The sequence below is a fragment of the Penicillium waksmanii genome (genome assembly GCF_028829765.1).
Source record: "Penicillium waksmanii strain IBT 27052 chromosome Unknown utg000007l:1.0-4314555.0:1.0-4317578.0, whole genome shotgun sequence".
NCBI lineage: Eukaryota > Fungi > Ascomycota > Eurotiomycetes > Eurotiales > Aspergillaceae > Penicillium > Penicillium waksmanii.
The window spans coordinates 1,665,076-1,682,602 of record NW_026643253.1 but is presented as its reverse complement, the minus strand read 5'-3'; the positions used below and the strand labels follow the sequence as shown (position 1 = coordinate 1,682,602).

The following is a 17,527-nucleotide window of genomic DNA, read 5'->3' as shown; positions in this document are numbered from 1 at the left end:
GTGAAACATACCGACAATTTTCGCAGGCTTGGTGAGATCTCTTGCTGACCCGAGAATTCATTAAGGGGACCTGCAGGCAGCAGAGAGATGAGAGAGAATATAAACTTGATAAAGGGTCCTGTACAGCGTACGTTGCTTTATGAAAGACCAAGCGCGGGGTCGTCGGAGTGTAAGCCGTGCGGAGATGATCCAATGACCCACCGGTTTGTGACCCGCGCCACGAAGACTGACTACAAACTAAATTTCAAGTGGATAAAGCGATAAACGGAAAATGATGACACAACAGATTTCAGGCAGTCTGATTAGTTGTAATTGAAAGTACAGTACATGAAAAAGGGCCATCTAGGCCTTCGTTATCGAAATTCGCTACCCAATTAAATCATCCAATATCCATAAACAAGTACGATATCACCACGGACTACCACTCCAATTCACTCTTCCCCTCTGGTGAGCATGCGAGACCAGAGCAAAAATCCATATCCTCCGTTGTGGTTGAGCCCGCTGGATTTTGACGGGCGGGCCATATTTCTCTACTTTCTTTCTGCTCCTCCTTTCGATGGGATGTGAGAAGAGAGCGGACAGTATTTTGGAAGAAAAGAGGCGCGCTCTCCAGTTCGGGGTGGAGCTGCCCGTTAACAAACACGCCAGCATTGAGATTCTTCTGTGCGGCGTTGCAAAGATATTTGTCTTCAGCAAGCACTCTCTTGAAAAAGCTATCGATATACTCAAAGTCCTCGTCGGAGGATTCGTTATGGCGATATACTTCATACTCCATAGAGCATGTCCCTACGGAGGTAGGAACACAGCGCATCATGTAGAAGAAATGAGGCCTGATGCTTCGGTTAGTACAAGAGAAGTGGTCAATCTCTGATGGTGATGCGGGACTCACGAGACTGTCATGCAAGCATTTGGGAAATAATAAGTGCTGGCATTTTGAATATCCTCTTCAATTCTGTCCTCCCTTGGTCGAGAGAAATGTTGAATGTGTCCGGGTTTCGAGATCGTATAATAATATGACAAGTCGGCCAAGTTGGCCACATCCGGATGGGCAACCGTGCAGTGGTAGCATTCGTTATAGTTATCGGCAAGCGTCTTCCAATTATAATCGCCGTCCATCTGCCAAGTATGGTCGAATTTGTAGTTGCTGAAATCGAATTTCGAAAACCGCTCCTGTGTGTCGACTCCCTTGAAATCTTCTTCCCAGGGAATTGGCGTAGGAGATGAGTCGAGATTCACCCAAACAAATCCAAGCTCATCGATATGGACGTGGACAGGCAGGAGACCCTGGTTCTCTTTTTGGAAGCCTTCAACATCGTCGAATCGTGGGGCTTTGGCCAGTTTTCCGTTCAAGCCGTATGACCACCCATGATACTTGCAGGACAGGATTTTGACATTGCCTTCATCCTCCTGAACAAGAGGGAAAGCACGATGACGGCAGATATTGTGGAACCCATTTATGCTACCTTGGCGATCCTTGCAGAGGAAGAACGAGAATCCAGCTTCATGGAATCGAAGAAAGTCTCCGGGTTTATCGAAGCGCAATTTATGGGTGATCAAGATCCATTTCTTTGAGAAGATCGCACGGCGTTCCAGTTCGTACATTTCCTCAGAGCGATACCATGAGGCAGGAAGAGCCTTTGGTGGCTCTCTGACAACGGGAGATACCTTCTCATCGAAGGTAGGTTTGTCTTTGTAACCGAATAGAGATGCGACAGCTGCGGCCATGATGACTTGATATTCTGGTAGAATTGATCAATACTGGAAAATGTATGTCTTCAAAGACTTGGTTTGATCTTGAAATAACCACATGCTGCCATTTATGCCTTATTTGTCTTATCTTGACCATTGATTTACTCGCCGTCTCCGCTCACGCGACCAGCTAACGAAAGAGGGATGACATTTGCATGAGTCTGTTATTCAGAACGGACCTAGGCCGACGGCGAATCCACCGGGCTCGCATAAGGTTTGGTCCTTACACTAGCTGATAGATTCCCGGTCAATGCGCACCAAGATCCCCCCTGCCAATTCCTGCGTTGCAACCAGGGACCTTTGCTCCCGGCTGCTCGGAGTAGCCCCGATTACACCGGTCACCTGAGCGGATGTCACCGTGCGGACCCCAACGAGCGGCTGTAATGGTCGATAAGGGAATATGGTATGGTTATTGCATGCTAGGCAGTTTTTGCTGCAGAATCCTATGTCATAGCCAGCTACCGACCCGACTGGCTCTTTGATCTGCACGTGTGACACCAGCTCGGTGACCCCCGAGCTACTACGTGCAAAATAACATAATTTCATCTATACTTCAAGTTCTCGAGCCGTAGTACAAGCGAAACATCGGTGAATTGGGAACAGTACAGGTTTATGATATTTGGAGTAAACCCACACTATCATCCACTTTCTACTGCATCGTATAATATTAGAATCATGTGCCACATAAACTATGGGGTGGTCTCCAAATATTCCCACAGCACGGTCTCGGCCGGTCATGTGGACAACAGCCAGCTCAACTAAATCGGATACTCTCATTCGCTCCGGGGCTGATATAAGTTTGTGGCGCATACCAAACTGCAAATTACAATATACAACACCATTTCTGAACGATAAGTCTGTTCAAGACTTTGACAATCGTCGCTTCTTCCAGTCAATATAAAAGTAGCAACAAAGACTTGGAACGCCTCCTTGTCTCAACCTACAATACAATGGGATCAAACGGCACAACCCAAAACGGATCAAACTTCGTTTTGACCGGCGATGCTCTACACAAAGCTCTCCCCGACATGGGGATGGCCACCAGAGCCGTTCACGCCGACGACTTCGTAACTCCACACCGCGCAATCGCACCTGGAATGCATGTCGCCGTGAACTTTCGCTACGCACGAGACCCAGATCATCTCGTCCCTGAAGAAAATAACGACGTGAGTTATCAACCTCCGAGCCTCCTTCTCTGGAACGTCCTGCAGTAAACATGCTTACAAAACATCCAGCCCAACGCCCCAGACGACTCACACGTATATTCGCGCTACACAGCCCCGAATTCCAAGCGTCTAGAAGTCCTCCTCCGCAGCCTATTCGGCGGCGAAGTAATAACCTACTCAACGGGACTCTCATCATTCCTAGCAATGGTCGTCCTAATCAACCCAAAACGCATCTTCATCGGAGACGGATACCACGGCTGCCACGGCGTCCTAGACATCATCCACCGACTAAACGGCATAGAAAAGCTCGAGTTAACCGACGTCGACCAAGCCGGTCCAGGCGACATAATCCACATCGAAACACCGCTAAACCCAACCGGTGAAGCGCGCAATTTAGCCTACTACCGCGCCAAGGCGAGTGAAAAAGGCGCATATTTGACAGTTGATTCGACATTTGCGCCGCCGCCGCTGCAGAATCCGCTCGATTTGGGCGCGGATATCGTTATGCATTCGGGCACGAAGTATGTTGGTGGTCATTCGGATATGCTTTGCGGATTGCTTGTTATTCACGAGGATCGGGTTAAGGATGGGTGGTTGAAGACTTTGCATAAGGATCGGCAGTATATGGGTGGTGTTATGGGGAGTTTTGAGGGGTGGTTGGGCATTCGGTCTGCGAGGACGATGCATTTGCGTGTTATGCGACAGGCTCAGACTGCTGAGAGGCTTGTTGCGTGGCTTCAGGAGCAGTTGAGTGATAAGAGCTCGAATCCTGTGAACCAAGTGCTTGAGCGGGTGCAGCATGCTTCGGTGCAGTATGAGGATTTGAAGGATGGGTGGCTGCGGAAGCAGATGCCTGGTGGATTTGGGCCTGTGTTTTCGATTTGGGCGAAGAGTCCTGAGCATGCGCGGAGCTTGCCGAGTAAGATGTTTGTTTTCCAGCATGCTACGAGTCTGGGTGGTGTTGAAAGCTTGATGGAGTGGCGGGCGATGAGTGATGCTGGTTGTGATCCGCTGCTTTTGCGGATTAGTTGTGGCATTGAGGAGTTTGAGGATCTGAAGAATGATATTCTGCAGGGATTCAAATCTTTGTTGCAGGAGAACTGAGGATTCTTCGGCAAGTTGTGAATTGTGAGCTGATAGAAAGAATAAATGATATCATAGAGTTGTGGAATCAACCATGTGAGCTTACTCCTAGTATCTTACCCTCCGTACCAGAACCTATTTTGCTCCCAGACAACTGGGAATGGTACTAGTAGTTTCTCCTAGTAGGTACCAGGATGAATCTTCAAGTTGGTATTGAATACAAGGTTGGAATAGTCCAGACAGATATGCAACTGAAGACCACTGTTAGCACAGTCTTCTACAAAAACCCCAGAATAGACGTTTCAGAGAGATCACTCTATGTGTATGCAATATCAAAAAGTAGCCCGAGAGGGTATCGAGCAAGAAAAAAGCTATTTACAAGCCACGAGAAAAAGCAAACAAGGACGTGTATCAGGATATCGAGCAAGAAGCCAAAGGAGAACCCAGAAAATGCAGAAAATAACAAAAAAATGAAGGCAACAAGATATGATCAATTTCCACAATTTCGCCGCGCTGATGCAAACCAAAATAATGCGATAGCCCATGGATAAACAAGAATAATAAAGGGCAAGAAGAAAGATGATGCAAATGCTGAGATATGCAGAAACCATAACCAATGGGTTGTGTGGAAGCATTCTTTGCGAGAAGAAGAAAAAACAATGAATTCAAAGCCCACGATGAGTAGGCTTGTGAATGAAGAGAAGTTTTGGGGGAAAAGAATCCCGCTCGTTATCTGCGATTGCCCAGACCCTTCAGCACGACGCGTCTGCTCGTACCGACAGAACCCATGTCACTAACACTGCGGACCTTGGGCAAAGAGCGGATAGAAGCCGTGTCACTGATATCGTGATGCTCGGCAGGTTCAGGGTTGGGGTTAACGCCCAGCGGGAAAGGGGGAGGGTTGATAGAGCTGGAGAGGCGGGTTTTCTGTAGAACGTCTTCAACCCAGGCTTCACCCTCAGGGCTCATTGAGACATGTCGCGCCCGAGGTTTGGGACCGGCAAGACCGAGCGGGGTAGAGTGGGAATCTGGCGCCAGAGAGTTGGTATTTCCAGGAGAGTGGGAGTGCACATCGCCAAATGAGTAGTTCGAAGAGACAGAGAGACGACGCCTGCCTGTAGAGGCAGATGGGGGCGAGGTAAATGATGCTAAGGCACTTGTAGTCACGGACCTTGTGCCGACTGCATCCGATGCATTGGATCCCCGTCGTACCTTGCGAACATTGAGCGACGAGGCGGGTCGGGCACTCATGACGGACGGAGGTCGAGATGGGGTCGCTCGGCCGGAGGCCATGTAGGCCGGTGCGGCTGGGGTCAGCATGGTGCTCGGGGTGGAGTAACCAGGCGAGGAACGAGCTGTCAAGCCTTGCACTTCGACACGGGGTGTTTCGGAAACCTTTCGGCGGCCGTGGTGGATGACATATTCGCGAAGATATTCGCCCAGATCAGCCCAGCCACCACCAACACGGACCATGACACGCTGATTCTCCTCTCCAACAGTACGTACGAACAGCTTTGTGGGTGCTGTCTGTCCGGCATGTTGCAGGTGATAGAGCCTGACACAGCTATCTTCCGATTTGAACACTTGTGAGCGCCTTCTGGTAGCAGGCATGAGCGAAAAGGAAGGCGCTGGGGTGGCACTCCGAGATGGAGCCCCAGGTGGTGATTCCGAGAGGAATCTGTCTCGCATTTTCCGGTCCAATGAAGACGATGACGAAGATGTGTCGGCTTCATTGTTAGGATCGACGAGGTTGATCCGCCCAGGAAGCGTGTTCAAAATCGAGTTTACCTTCTCGTCGAGGCGATCTCTAGGTTTCCTCCGTGGCCTGTTCGGTGACGATGCTCGAGAGCCAACATCTGTCGGCTCCGATACATCCTCCTCGACGTAGTCAAGTTCTTGCCGTCTCATGCCTAAACTTTCCAGGCTGGGATGAGCTGTCAAGCGCTGGCGCAAGCGGAGAGACTTTGGTTGATCCTGGTTGAAGATGGTCCGTAATGAAGAACTTTTTGAAGAAGTTCGTACACTGCGCTGAGCTTCCTTCTGCGCTTCCTTCTGGGCTTGACTACTGGATTTGAGATCAGAAGCGGATTTCCCGCGCGTCAGAGCAGGGCGTCGGCTAGATGATCTAGCGGGCACCTGTGGAATGGGAAAGGTAGAGGGATCCGGCAGATCTCGGGGAATCGATGTTTTCTTCAACGGCAGTCGACCGGCAGGGGACGAGACCGGGTCGCGGTCCATTTGAAGGTCCATCTTTTCATTGATAAATCGCTCAAGCGGCAGACTAAGCGACCGGTTGTCTTTAAATGTAGTCCGAGGAGACACCTTGCGGTTCTCGAGGTGACGCAGACGATCGGCTCGCAACGCATGATCACCCCGAGGTGGGAAAGAGGGAGGCTGGGGGAAGTCGGAGAGAGGAGGGGTCAGAAGGGGACCATCCTTGGACGAGTCGGTATTAGGATCAAGGGCGTCGGGGCTAGAGATCAGGGAGGAGTTGTTCGAAGGGAGAGAGCCGACGGATCCTGTAGATGGTCGGCGATAACGCGGCTTTGGGGCGGCTTTGTCTAGATCGAGCTTGGCGGGTCGTATCTTGGAAAGCTTGATTGGGCTCTGCAACGGCTTCTTGGACGGCGCTTGTTTCTGTGGCGTGTGCTGCGAGGGCTTCGGGGCGGTGTTGAGTGGGTCTTCGATAGAATTGATTGGGACCTGTCTTTGAGGTTGCTGTGGGAGAGGCTTGTGCAGCATTTTCGACACTGGAATGCGCGTTGGTGTTGTCTTTGGAGAGCTGCACACTGGAGCACAGTGAACTCTGGGCTTTTCCATCGAAAGGGCGGGGGACAGTTCCTCCTTCGATCGCCTATCCGGAGTACCTGTAGTAACGGGCTGCTCGGGGTGCTCGGGGTGCTCGGGCTGGACAGTCACAGCAGTTTGGACAGATGGGAGGGCAATATCAGCCGTTTCGGTTGACTGGGCATCCTTCTCATCCTTGGTCGCGTCGGCGTTGCTTGCCTGTTCAGTTACAACAGGTTTCGGTGTGTCCTGGTAGATACTCTCTGGGGGGAGCATCGTCAGAAACAAGGATATCCGGTGCAGCCACAGAATCACTCTTCTTGGACGAGGCGGGTCTCTGTATGAAAGGGTCATCGGCCGTATCGCGCTCTGAGAGTGCAGCGGGCTTGGCGGATGATTCCCGAGATGGCGGTGCTGATCGTTGTATAAAGCCGAAGGGTGGAATATTCTCTTTATTTTCGACGCTGGGTGTCACTGGGAGTGGAACTTGAGTGGGAGAGATATCCTCTTCGGATTCTATGGATGGAAGAGGTGGAAACACGGATTGCGTTGGAGTTGGAGTATTCGCATCCTCATTCGCACAACCAGAGGACACAATCTGGGGCACATGCTTGGGCTCATCGTGGGTATGAATGGTAGACGGCGTGTCAGGCTCAGAGAGAGGTGGGAGGGTAGAATCGCTCTCTGCGGAAGACAATCCTGAATCTTGTGTCAACTGGGATGTTTCCTGTTCGTCGGCATTACTCTCTGACGAGAGATCGGGTTCAATCTTGGGCTCCTCTTCAATAGTCTCCATCTGAAGACATTCCTGTGTTGACTCTGGCTCGAGGCATTCTACCAAAGCTTCATCCAATTGTGTTTCAGTTGGTGTCGTATCAACCTTTTCTTCAACGGGAGGCGCGGCGATTTCGGATGTCTTGGTCTCTCTCTCGTGTTGTTCCTTGGCACGTAGCCACTCAGTGCGAAGCTTATATTTATCGACTTCGACTACCCAGGCAGCGAAATCTGACTCAATTCCTTCGAGGTCATCGATCCAGCTCTCAGGCAGGGAGTCCTGTCGACCTTCCAACGCGTCCAGGACTCGGTCCATCCGCCTGCCCACAGAGACAACCGCGGATTCGAGCTGAGCATGGTCGACGCGTAATTGTGAGCTGGATAGAAATGAATCGCTGTTCTCGGAATGGTCGGAGGTTCGTAACGCGTGAAAGGAGGTATTTAGGGCGGATCGAGTGGATTTGAGTTCGCGGAGGAGACCCGGAATCTGGCGAAGGACGAGAAGTCGGACATCCCAGGTGGTCAAAAGGTGATTGAGGCGAGAAAGAAAGGGCAATGCGCGTAGAATTGTAGCAGTCACGACAGCTGTGAAATCACTAAGTTGCACATAGCTGAGTGGCGGAGGCACGGACACGGTGCTCGTCGAGGAGGAAGGGCGAGACCGGGATGGAATGTGGGCACTTAAAACGTGCTCTTTGAGTTCCTCCACGTTTAAATTGTCCATTCCGTCGCGTATTTCCTCTATCCTTTGTTCATATTGTTCCACTATTGTCGAAGGCAGACATCCATAGTACGCGATATCACTGGTGCCAGGGGGAATCAGGGAGGTCGAAGCAGCTGACGCTGAACCGTTTTCCCCCCGCTGAATCTCCACCGGTGGCACGAATCCCTTCCCTTCTTTGGCATCAGCATGCTTCGGCCACGTCCAGGTCTGAACCTCCTTATACCAGATGTTCAGGTTCTGGGCGGCTACCGCGGCGCGTATCCCCAAGGCGCGTTCGGCCGGCGACACCTGGGAGATACTCTGAGAAAGGACATCACGGGAGAACTTCTCATTCGAAGGTACAGCTTCTGTCGAGGTGAGGGCATTGAGAGTCGATTCCGGGGAGAGGTTTGCTAGCAAGGGATCGATTTTCTGATATATCGACTCCGGGTGGGCGGGCGAGGTGGAACGCGAATTTTCTCGAGAATGGGCGGGCGAGAGGCGGATGGAGGGACGAAGGGGGCTAATTCGACTGGCTGGCATTCCGAACGGGTGAAAAGGCTATATAGCCCTGTGGTCCACTTCACAAGGAGACGGGGGAAAGTTCAGCCAAGTCGGAGTGGCATGAGACTGACGGGGGTCGATATAAAGCGGGCGGACGAAGGGACTGTCGAGCCCGCATGCTGAGATGCGTTCTATCGGAAGAAGGAGGAGGGAGGAGGCACGAGGAGTGATGATTTCCAGGTGTTGCAGACGCGAGAAGTTCGAAATTGTTGGTGAGGAGGAGGAGTGAAGAGGTGAGAAGACACGAGGCCTGGCGGTAAGGAGGAGCTGCCTTCGGTACCAACAAAACCAGCAGTACTACCAGTGGTATAGCAGTATAGCGGGTATAGTAGTGGTAATATAACAAAGCGGAGTAAAGATTCTGCAGAGTCACGACAAAGAGGAATTAGGAAATGGGAGGGATTAGATATATCATGAAAAAGAAAAGAAAGGGTAAAGAGAACCTTAGCACCAAAATAAAATAAATTGATGGTCCTTTTTGGGAGGTGGAGCCCAAAAGGGGGCACGGATGAGGAGGTCCACCAACAATCCCGCCGATCCGCGACGCTATATTTGCGTTGTCCGGGGCGAACTGATGATGTGCAGCGGAAAAAATTTATGATATGATTAGATGTGATGCCATAGTATCTGGCTTATAATATATAATATAGGGGAAAATGTTATATATATTGGTATTCTCGGGCAAATAATTGGAAGAAGACTGCCTCCTTGCTTGGACCATTGAGTACTGGCTCAATGATGGCCGGTGCTTTTCCGGCCCTAGCTCGCCTGTCAATGTAGTGGCTTCTGATTGGCTGGATGAATTCATATGGAAATATCGGAATAATTCCAAGATCCATGGATTCTAGGTTGTATTCTACTAGTATCTATTTTGTTAGGTATACATCACTCCGTTGTCCATGTCCTTTTTAATCGCATTATGGCTCTATTTTTCAATCGTGCTAGTATGTGTTCATCTACATATTTTATCTCAGCCTACTCCTCATTTGAGAATAGCTAGCCAGCATATGAGATTTCCTCACTATGCTTTAAAAAGCATCTCTTAAATTCCCCCCCAGGAGCCCAGGGGGGTCTGGCAGACCGGGCATATTTCTGGAGGACCTGACTATTCTATGTGGCTTCGCGCCCCTCCTTGGATTCCCCCCACGGCTCGCACGAATATGCTGGAGAATGTTGTCCTTTCTGTTGAAGGATCTCTCACACGAGTCACACTTAAAATTTGCGGCCGAGTAATGGATGGTCTGGACATGTCTTAACAAGGTGGCAGCGTTCCTGTATGGTCCTTGTCTTTGGGTACATAATGGACATTTCAAGATTGGTCGATCAGGCTTGCGCTCATTGCTGGGCACTCCTTGTGAATCGATAAAAGGCCAACCGATTGCCGGTCCAATATCTGGTAGAGACGCAGTCACGGTGGTATCTCCCCTAGCACCGGAGCATACATTGGAGAACAATTGATCAATGTGTGAGTCTTGCTCGGGGAGAAGGCCTTTCTGACGCAGAAGTTGAATGATATGATGATGGCCATGACCTAGAGCAATGGAAACAGAAGTGTTGCCTTCCCAATCTCTTCGGCCCAAATCAATACAATAAGCTTCAAATTCGTCAGAATCTCCCAGTTTAAAAACAGGGTGATCAAGCAAAGATTAAACTATCTCAATCGATCCATTGTAGCACGCCCACATGAAAGGGGTCCTCCCGTACATGTCCTCGGGATCTGGATATGCGCCTCTATTCAAAAGAAGCTCAACGGTTTCCTGGTGTTGTCGATACGACGCCTCCACCAGAGGAACTTTACTCCCAATATATATAGGGTATGGGTTGATATTGTGATCCAAGAAAAGCTTCACAACCTCGGTGCAACCATTCAATGCGGCTAGAGAAATCGGTGTTTGGCCATCTTCGTCATGCTGATTTGAGTCTACCCCATGATCGAGAAGCAGCTTTACAACTGGCGTATGACCATTCGAGGCGGCCCACGCCAGTGGGTCCCGATTCATGGAGTCTCTGGCACACGTCAAATCACATTGGTTGATCAGGTAGCGCAACGTATTCTCCAATCCGAACCATGCAGCAAGATGGACTGCCGTGAATCCCATTGGAATTCTCAGACAGTAACTTTGGACGCCATGATATCCTTTCAGAGAAAACAGAGCTTGGACACTTGCATCATCCAAGATGGAGGTATTTCTCAAGAACGGCAGCAAGAGATCATCGATGATTGGATACACTCGAGCATGGTGGCCCCAGCTTATGGCGGCATAAGAGTATAGCGGATATTGACTGAGCTGGGCTTCATATTGGATGTCATTTGAACACATTCCTCGGTGAAAGATGTCGTATGAAAGGTAAGTGAGGCAGCTTGCTGTGATGGTTTTCTCTGCGTCTGGGAAAAACACAGCCTGATTCCGTGTGAAGTATTCTTGCATTGTATAGTGGGCGAGTTGAACCATTTCTTTTGTACTGTCGGACCCAACAGTTATTAGCCCTGCACATGAAGAGATGATGTCTTCGAGATCATAGCGATCCTCCTCATTAAGATCCGACTCTCCCAGCTCTATGGTAAGAGTGGTGCGTAGCTCCAGCGTAGTGAGCGGTCGCCTGGCACAGATAACCCATGATAAAGCATCTTTGGCCAATGTTTGGCGACGGGGGTCTTGATTTTTGATACGCTCCACAACATCTCGGTAAGCATCGTCAACGGCAGTGTTTCCTCTGTCAATGCGATTGGATCTGTCTATCAACCTCTCCAGCACATTATTAATCTCTTTGGCTCCAGGGGCTGAGATCAATGAATCCAAATAGAGCTGGGCCAAGAAAAACCTATATATTGTTAGGTAATGCGATGGCATAATAATTTTGAGGATGAAGCTCTAAAATCATACATTCCCATGACAGACCCCACGATGACAAGTACAGCCTTTTCTTGCAGAGCCGGTCTTCGAATCAAGGCACAGCCCTCGCAGCTTCCCAAACGAGCCTTGGGGTATTTCATAACATCTTCTTTCGTGGCGCGGATCTCTTGGGAGCGTTTGTCTTGGAATCTCGCCTCGATTGCAGGAACAGATCTTGATGTCGCCAACACATCTAAATTCCCAAACGATTGTGTTTCGAATACTTGGCTGATAATGCGAGATATGGTGGCCGCCTTGCATTCGTCAAACGCATCAATGACAATGAAGACTTGTTTCAAAGCCATTTGAACAACATCTTTGAAGGCTTTGCAGAGTTCATGGAATGAAGGCCGTGAGCCATTAGTCCTGTGCTTTTTATATAACAACTGTACCGTGGATGGAAGTAGCGGGTGTCTCCGAATCAGCTGTCGAATCATGTTTGCTAAGATATTCTCTGGAGATTGTCGACTGTCGTCAGAATAGTGAAAACTGCAGAAAATATAGGCAATTCCAACTCTAGGATCGTTTTCATAGTGATTTTCCAGCTCATCTATAACGATTGATGCCATTTTGGTCTTTCCTGCTCCGGGTATACCAGGACAGAATAACGTCTGGGCCGAATTCTGGACCCAGTTCTGAAATTTAGGTGATTCAATGAATCATCTTCCAGTCTCCGGCTGGTAAGTTGGCTTCCCTTGGTCCCCTCCAACACTTCCTGGTAACAACCAGTCGAGGTATTTTTGATGTTGTTCCTCATTCTTGTAGTTGACAAGCTCTTGGACTTGATCTTGCGTGATGCGCATATTAATAGCAGTGATGGATCCGATGATGCTGCACACCCGATCTCGGAGTTCTCGGACATCTGCTGGATCCAATGTGAGGCGCTTCCAGACATGTTTGATGCTTGGTGTCTGGTCTATCTCTCTGTATTTGCCAGTGACTGACCAGATATCTTGGTTTAGGACTTTGCACTCGTTTGCTATGTGCTCCAGCTTGTCTTTCTGTGCCTCGCTTGGTACATGTGTCTCAACATCCTGTATGCTATAGGAGAGGTTTCTCACTCTATGAGTGTCCGGGTCAGAATGAGAATGCGAATCACGGTCGGAATTCACGAGGAAAGGACTCACTCAACATTGAGAAGTCTGATCTGTGAGGGCGCACCGTTAAAGACTTTTCGAATGTGATGAATTTCCTTGATGATGCCGAAAAAATCCCCCCGACACTAAATCCGAAATTCATCTTCGCCGTTTCATTTAGGTGAAATCAAGGGGAGATAGAGTGTCTTTGTGGGGCTCCTCAGCATGGCTTTTAATGTCGGGCGGAGCTGAGGCTGTGTTGGGCTGTGCGGCTGTGCCAGCTGCCCTGCTTGTTTGCGCAGCCCGATGATTCATTTTGCTTTTTCAAGAGTATTCCCACGCACCATTCGGTCCAATGGTCATCAGCGAGGCCTCGTGCGCAAGGGGTAGTTGGAATGGAATATTCCAAGGTTGTAAGGTCAGCGGCAGGAACATTATGCGGCAAGCGCATCCGGTCGGCCCGCACCGCGTCTATCCGAGTCAAGCTTTGAAAAGTCCAACTACATTTGACAATATCACGCCCAGCGAATCATATCATGCCACCAGACAGGGCCTTGAAAGCGTGTCTTCAGTGTCGGAAGAAAAAGCGCAAGTGCAATGGCCGGCATCCTTGTCGGAATTGCTCCAACACCAACCGGGAGTGCACATACATTGAACCAACTCCGAAGAGGTCTCCCTCAGATGAAGACTTACTGACAGAGAAGGCCGAGATTGAAGCGGATTCTACCCCTGTGAAGAAAGGGGAAAAGCGTGCAGCTCTCAATTCGGGGGACCTTCTAGCCAAACGACTCGGTCTTTCAACAGATTGCCTTTCGGGGGAGTCTAGGCTCTGTTCTTGGAACTTCCGTTTACATAAAGCCCGTTTACATAAAGCTCCCTCCTATCTCAGTATAACAAGGCCATTTTCCGAGATATTGACTACCCAACACATGCACCGACTCGCAGACATTTACTTCGCGGAAATACAGCCAGTCTACACATTTCTAGATCCTGAAACGGTCCACCGAGCTATCTCCGTTTCATCCGACCAACCACCAGAGCACCCTTCAAATTGCGTTCTCCTGGGAATCGCAGCACTGGCCTGTCTTTTCAGTCGGGAGGAGTCATCTGACCTCGAGTCTGAAATTGTCCACAGTGCTCGTGCTTCTCTAGAATACTCGACAACACTTTCCGTGCCAACCATAGACCACGTTGTGGGATGGCTCCTGCGCGTCTTATATCTCCGCTTCACCAGCTCACCGAATCCAACATGGCTCGCCAGTTGCACGTTAATGCATTTGATTGAGACGGTCAAGTTACACGTGGAGCCAGCCCCGAAGAGCAACTCGAATTCCGTTCAAGTTCACGGCTTGCAAGAAACATATAGCCCGCAACTCAGAAGACGAATATATTACACTGCCCAAATATTCAACACATGGATCTCATACGACTACGGGCAGGCCCGAATAATACCACGCGATGCTTCTTGCACATTCCCATCGGAAGGATGGACAACAGAAAGCCGCATATTCTGGAAACTTTCCGACTCCCTCGATCCAAATCTCCAACTCAACGCAACAGATCTAGAAAGCATGCTCGAGCAAACCGTCCAACTGAAGCCATCCCATCCAGCCATGATGCTTAAACGGTGCAATATAGCACTTTGCATTTACCGCCGCCTCCGCGTAACCGGTTGCGCAGTCTCAACGAAAGCCGTGGACAAAGTTCTGCAACTTGGAGACGATGGGCTACAAATTGCTACCACTATGGCCAAGGCCCACTCGCCTTGGTGGCATGTCTTAAATGTTCCATTCCAGCTCCTCTGCGTTTTACTAGCAATTGATACTCGTGCCTCGCTAAGCCGCGTCGAGCAGGTCTTCCAGACGCTGAAATTGCTGGCTGATGAATATGGGCCACAGGCTCTTCGGGAGACATGGGCGAGTGCTTGCACATTATTACGACTTCAGATTCGGCGGAAGCGAGATGATTTCGAGCTTCTGAATATCATTGAGAATGATATCCTAGCATGGAACTCTGGTGAGGCGCCTTTGACTTCATTGGATCAAAGTCTCCCAGACCCATCGCAGCTACTACCTGATGCAGGAAATTATGGCCTAGGAGAATTTTGGGAGTTGGACGAGATCTTTTCCACTAATCTATTTAATACTTTGTAAAATTGGGACCAGTGAATTACGCACTGTTACTGGCGTCATACAGTGGCGTTGCAAAGGTTTGAAACGCCATGTTGACTATTCTCATCTCCGCCTTCCAGTTAATCGCGGAGTGGTAGCTACCTGAGATGGAATATATTGGCCTATCTATTCCATCTAAGGTAGCTACTAGTTTCCCATTATAAGGCGCTCAATAATGGCGAGCAATATGGGGATTAAGGTACGGAGAATAGGGGAAAAGACATTTTTGCTATTACTCAAGAATGGGAGCTATCAAGTGCATTGAAGCGTCACGATGTAAAAATATCATACAAAAGCAAAAAGCAAACACTTGCGGCAGATTCCTACTGCCCAATCTTCATTGCCTTAAACGCCTCCAGAAACGCACGACAGCTCATCTTAACATTCTGGTCATGGGAAACACGGTGGCCCTGCCACGCCTGGTATATAAATCTATACCATGCCTTTTTTTGGCCGCCATCTCCTTGATATGTGGCTCGATGCTTTCCCACGAGGACAATGTTTCCGTCAAGGCAAGTGTAAGATACTGTAAAGGCTTAGCGTAGGAACGCCGGATTCCAATCGGCGTCGTGTTGATGTCTAGGCTCAGTAGAAGCATCCACGTTTCATTCTGCATCACTGCGCGTTGGGTCGGTAATGCCGCGATCACACTCGAAGCATCAATGTCAAAAATAAACAGGTACCGCAGGACGACCTACCCCGATTAGGAAGGAGTAACTTTCTATATTCAATTGCTGACAAATGGCTTAGCAACGGCCCCCAATCTACTTAGCAACTCTCCTTTTGGTGAGCTTTTAACATCCCTACCCCATACGTCGTTCGTTTCTTTTTCCCCTTCAAGGTGGGAAAAATGCTACGTGAAATTCACTTTGTCAATTTGTCCCATCCTACGGAGTCGGTCTCGGCCGAGTCTCGGAAGGGTGCTCATGCCCACGCCGCACGTACGGCACATGCTAGACGAGATCGCTTTCGCATTGTGAAATACCCAGCCGGGGTCAAAGGTCAAAAAATCGGAAAGGATAAGGGATCTACGAAGAAACATTTCATGCCGACTGAAAGCAGTTCGATGGGCTCAAAAGTTGCCTACGATGCGTCATCTCTGCCGATCTTGAAGACGGCTTTATCATCAATTCGACGAGATCCGTTTGACAGCTTAGCCAAATCATTTACTGAGTTTCAATACTTTCTTCTCGATCATTGTTGGTTCTACCTATCTACTCTTTTTTCTTCTTTTTTTGGACTGTCGTCTCATCCTAACACTACTGTTAGATACCCAGATGGTTATCCCCGGTCAAAGCGTTAGCTGCAACCGGCTTCTGAACCCGGAAAGATACTGCCAACTAATGAGAGCAGAGTTGGTACGGCTTCTGGTCACTAGAGATCACTCCTTGGATAGCCTTTTTCTAATTGCCTGCCGCCACTTGACCGAGACGAACTCAGAGCGGCCCGAAGAAAAGGGGCGCTACATGCAACTAGCACTACAGTACAAAGTTTCTTGTTTGAAATCCCTAAATAAATCCATCTCTAGCGAGATAGAAAATGCATCAATAATTAGTGATTCGACTTTTGCAACGGCAATGATGCTTGCATCGGACGAGGTGAGCGCGTCACAATATCACCTGAAATACGGCCCAAAGGCACTAATACCCCTGAAATTCAAGCTTAGTCTGGGCGACTATAGTATGGCTCGGAACCATATTTCGGGAATTCTCCGGATGGCTCAACACAATGGCGGACCTCAAAATCTAGGGTGTAATGGATTTATGAGACACTTGCTATACGTGCTATGGCGGGACGTTCACACTTTTGCGAGGATTCAAATGCCAAAGCGACAAACCCTTGTCAATCCTTCTTGCATCTAGATAATCGTGTATTGTAATCTAAATTATATCAAGTGAGCTAAATCTTCTTATCCTAGAAGCCTAATTCTATCTACACTTCGCGCTACTTCAGGGGAGTTGCCCTGCCCCATTGCTTTTCGAAAAACAGTACGGTAGCTGACTACTCCGCTAATAATGTATTCCCTAGGTATATGTATATGGTTATATAAAATACTGCTTCTAAAAAAAAAAGGAATAATGCCCCCGAAATTTTTTTGGTCAAAAAGAAATTAAATTTAAGAGTCTTCCTTTCGCGTGTGTTGAACCTGAAAGGTTCGGAGATATTTTTGCAGCACTTTCGCCAGAAACCCGTATGTATCATGTTTTAGCCTGGTAATGAAATACACAGATTAAAATATGATCATGCTCCAATTAAGAAAAAAAGAATCAATGCGGCTCTATATTAGAATATCGCGAAGAATGAGTTTTATACACCTCGGGAGGGTCGGACTTGTTCTCCCAGGGCGTCTGGACCAAGCGAAAAAAAGGCAAGGACGCAGGAGACCAGAATACGGCAAAAAATGATTCGGAGACACTCCGCGGGGGGGGTCGAACCCTGGTAGAGGTTAGATGTTGCTCAATTGTACCGGACTTCAGTTTATAACATACCCCAACCTTCCGATGCTCTTGTTTCGGCTTTGCAGCCTCGAAATAAAAGTCGGACGCTCTCTATAAAAGTT

At 49.0% G+C, this 17,527-nt stretch overlaps 7 protein-coding genes across 7 annotated transcripts; 2 read left to right on the top strand and 5 right to left on the bottom strand.

Moving 5' to 3' along the window:
• Nucleotides 1-418: 418 nt before the first annotated feature.
• On the bottom strand, nucleotides 419-811 carry N7481_007444 (RHO alpha subunit C-terminal catalytic domain-containing protein; the record flags this gene model as incomplete). Its single annotated transcript, XM_057266663.1, has 1 exon — nucleotides 419-811. The coding sequence occupies one exon, from the start codon at nucleotides 809-811 to the stop codon at nucleotides 419-421; it is 393 nt and encodes a 130-aa protein (XP_057120864.1).
• A 74-nt stretch (nucleotides 812-885) lies between these two features.
• Nucleotides 886-1,725, bottom strand: N7481_007443 (Rieske domain protein; the record flags this gene model as incomplete). The annotated part of the gene is made up of 1 exon (XM_057266662.1): nucleotides 886-1,725. One exon carries the CDS (start codon nucleotides 1,723-1,725, stop codon nucleotides 886-888), a length of 840 nt encoding a protein of 279 aa, XP_057120863.1.
• Nucleotides 1,726-2,699: 974 nt separating this feature from the next.
• On the top strand, nucleotides 2,700-4,019 carry N7481_007442 (cystathionine beta-lyase; the record flags this gene model as incomplete). The annotated part of the gene is made up of 2 exons (XM_057266661.1): nucleotides 2,700-2,915; nucleotides 2,985-4,019. 2 exons carry the CDS (start codon nucleotides 2,700-2,702, stop codon nucleotides 4,017-4,019), a joined length of 1,251 nt encoding a protein of 416 aa, XP_057120862.1.
• A 708-nt stretch (nucleotides 4,020-4,727) lies between these two features.
• On the bottom strand, nucleotides 4,728-8,805 carry N7481_007441 (GAS2 domain protein; the record flags this gene model as incomplete). The annotated part of the gene is made up of 2 exons (XM_057266660.1): nucleotides 4,728-6,999; nucleotides 7,046-8,805. The coding sequence occupies 2 exons, from the start codon at nucleotides 8,803-8,805 to the stop codon at nucleotides 4,728-4,730; spliced, it is 4,032 nt and encodes a 1,343-aa protein (XP_057120861.1).
• A 1,667-nt stretch (nucleotides 8,806-10,472) lies between these two features.
• N7481_007440 (ankyrin repeat domain-containing protein) lies at nucleotides 10,473-12,289 on the bottom strand (the record flags this gene model as incomplete). Its single annotated transcript, XM_057266659.1, has 2 exons — nucleotides 10,473-11,649; nucleotides 11,712-12,289. 2 exons carry the CDS (start codon nucleotides 12,287-12,289, stop codon nucleotides 10,473-10,475), a joined length of 1,755 nt encoding a protein of 584 aa, XP_057120860.1.
• Nucleotides 12,290-12,379: 90 nt separating this feature from the next.
• N7481_007439 (uncharacterized protein) lies at nucleotides 12,380-13,231 on the bottom strand (the record flags this gene model as incomplete). Its single annotated transcript, XM_057266658.1, has 3 exons — nucleotides 12,380-12,782; nucleotides 12,848-12,890; nucleotides 13,141-13,231. The coding sequence occupies 3 exons, from the start codon at nucleotides 13,229-13,231 to the stop codon at nucleotides 12,380-12,382; spliced, it is 537 nt and encodes a 178-aa protein (XP_057120859.1).
• Nucleotides 13,232-13,332: 101 nt separating this feature from the next.
• N7481_007438 (uncharacterized protein) lies at nucleotides 13,333-15,947 on the top strand (the record flags this gene model as incomplete). The annotated part of the gene is made up of 2 exons (XM_057266657.1): nucleotides 13,333-14,906; nucleotides 15,863-15,947. 2 exons carry the CDS (start codon nucleotides 13,333-13,335, stop codon nucleotides 15,945-15,947), a joined length of 1,659 nt encoding a protein of 552 aa, XP_057120858.1.
• Between the last annotated feature and the right edge of the window lie 1,580 nt (nucleotides 15,948-17,527).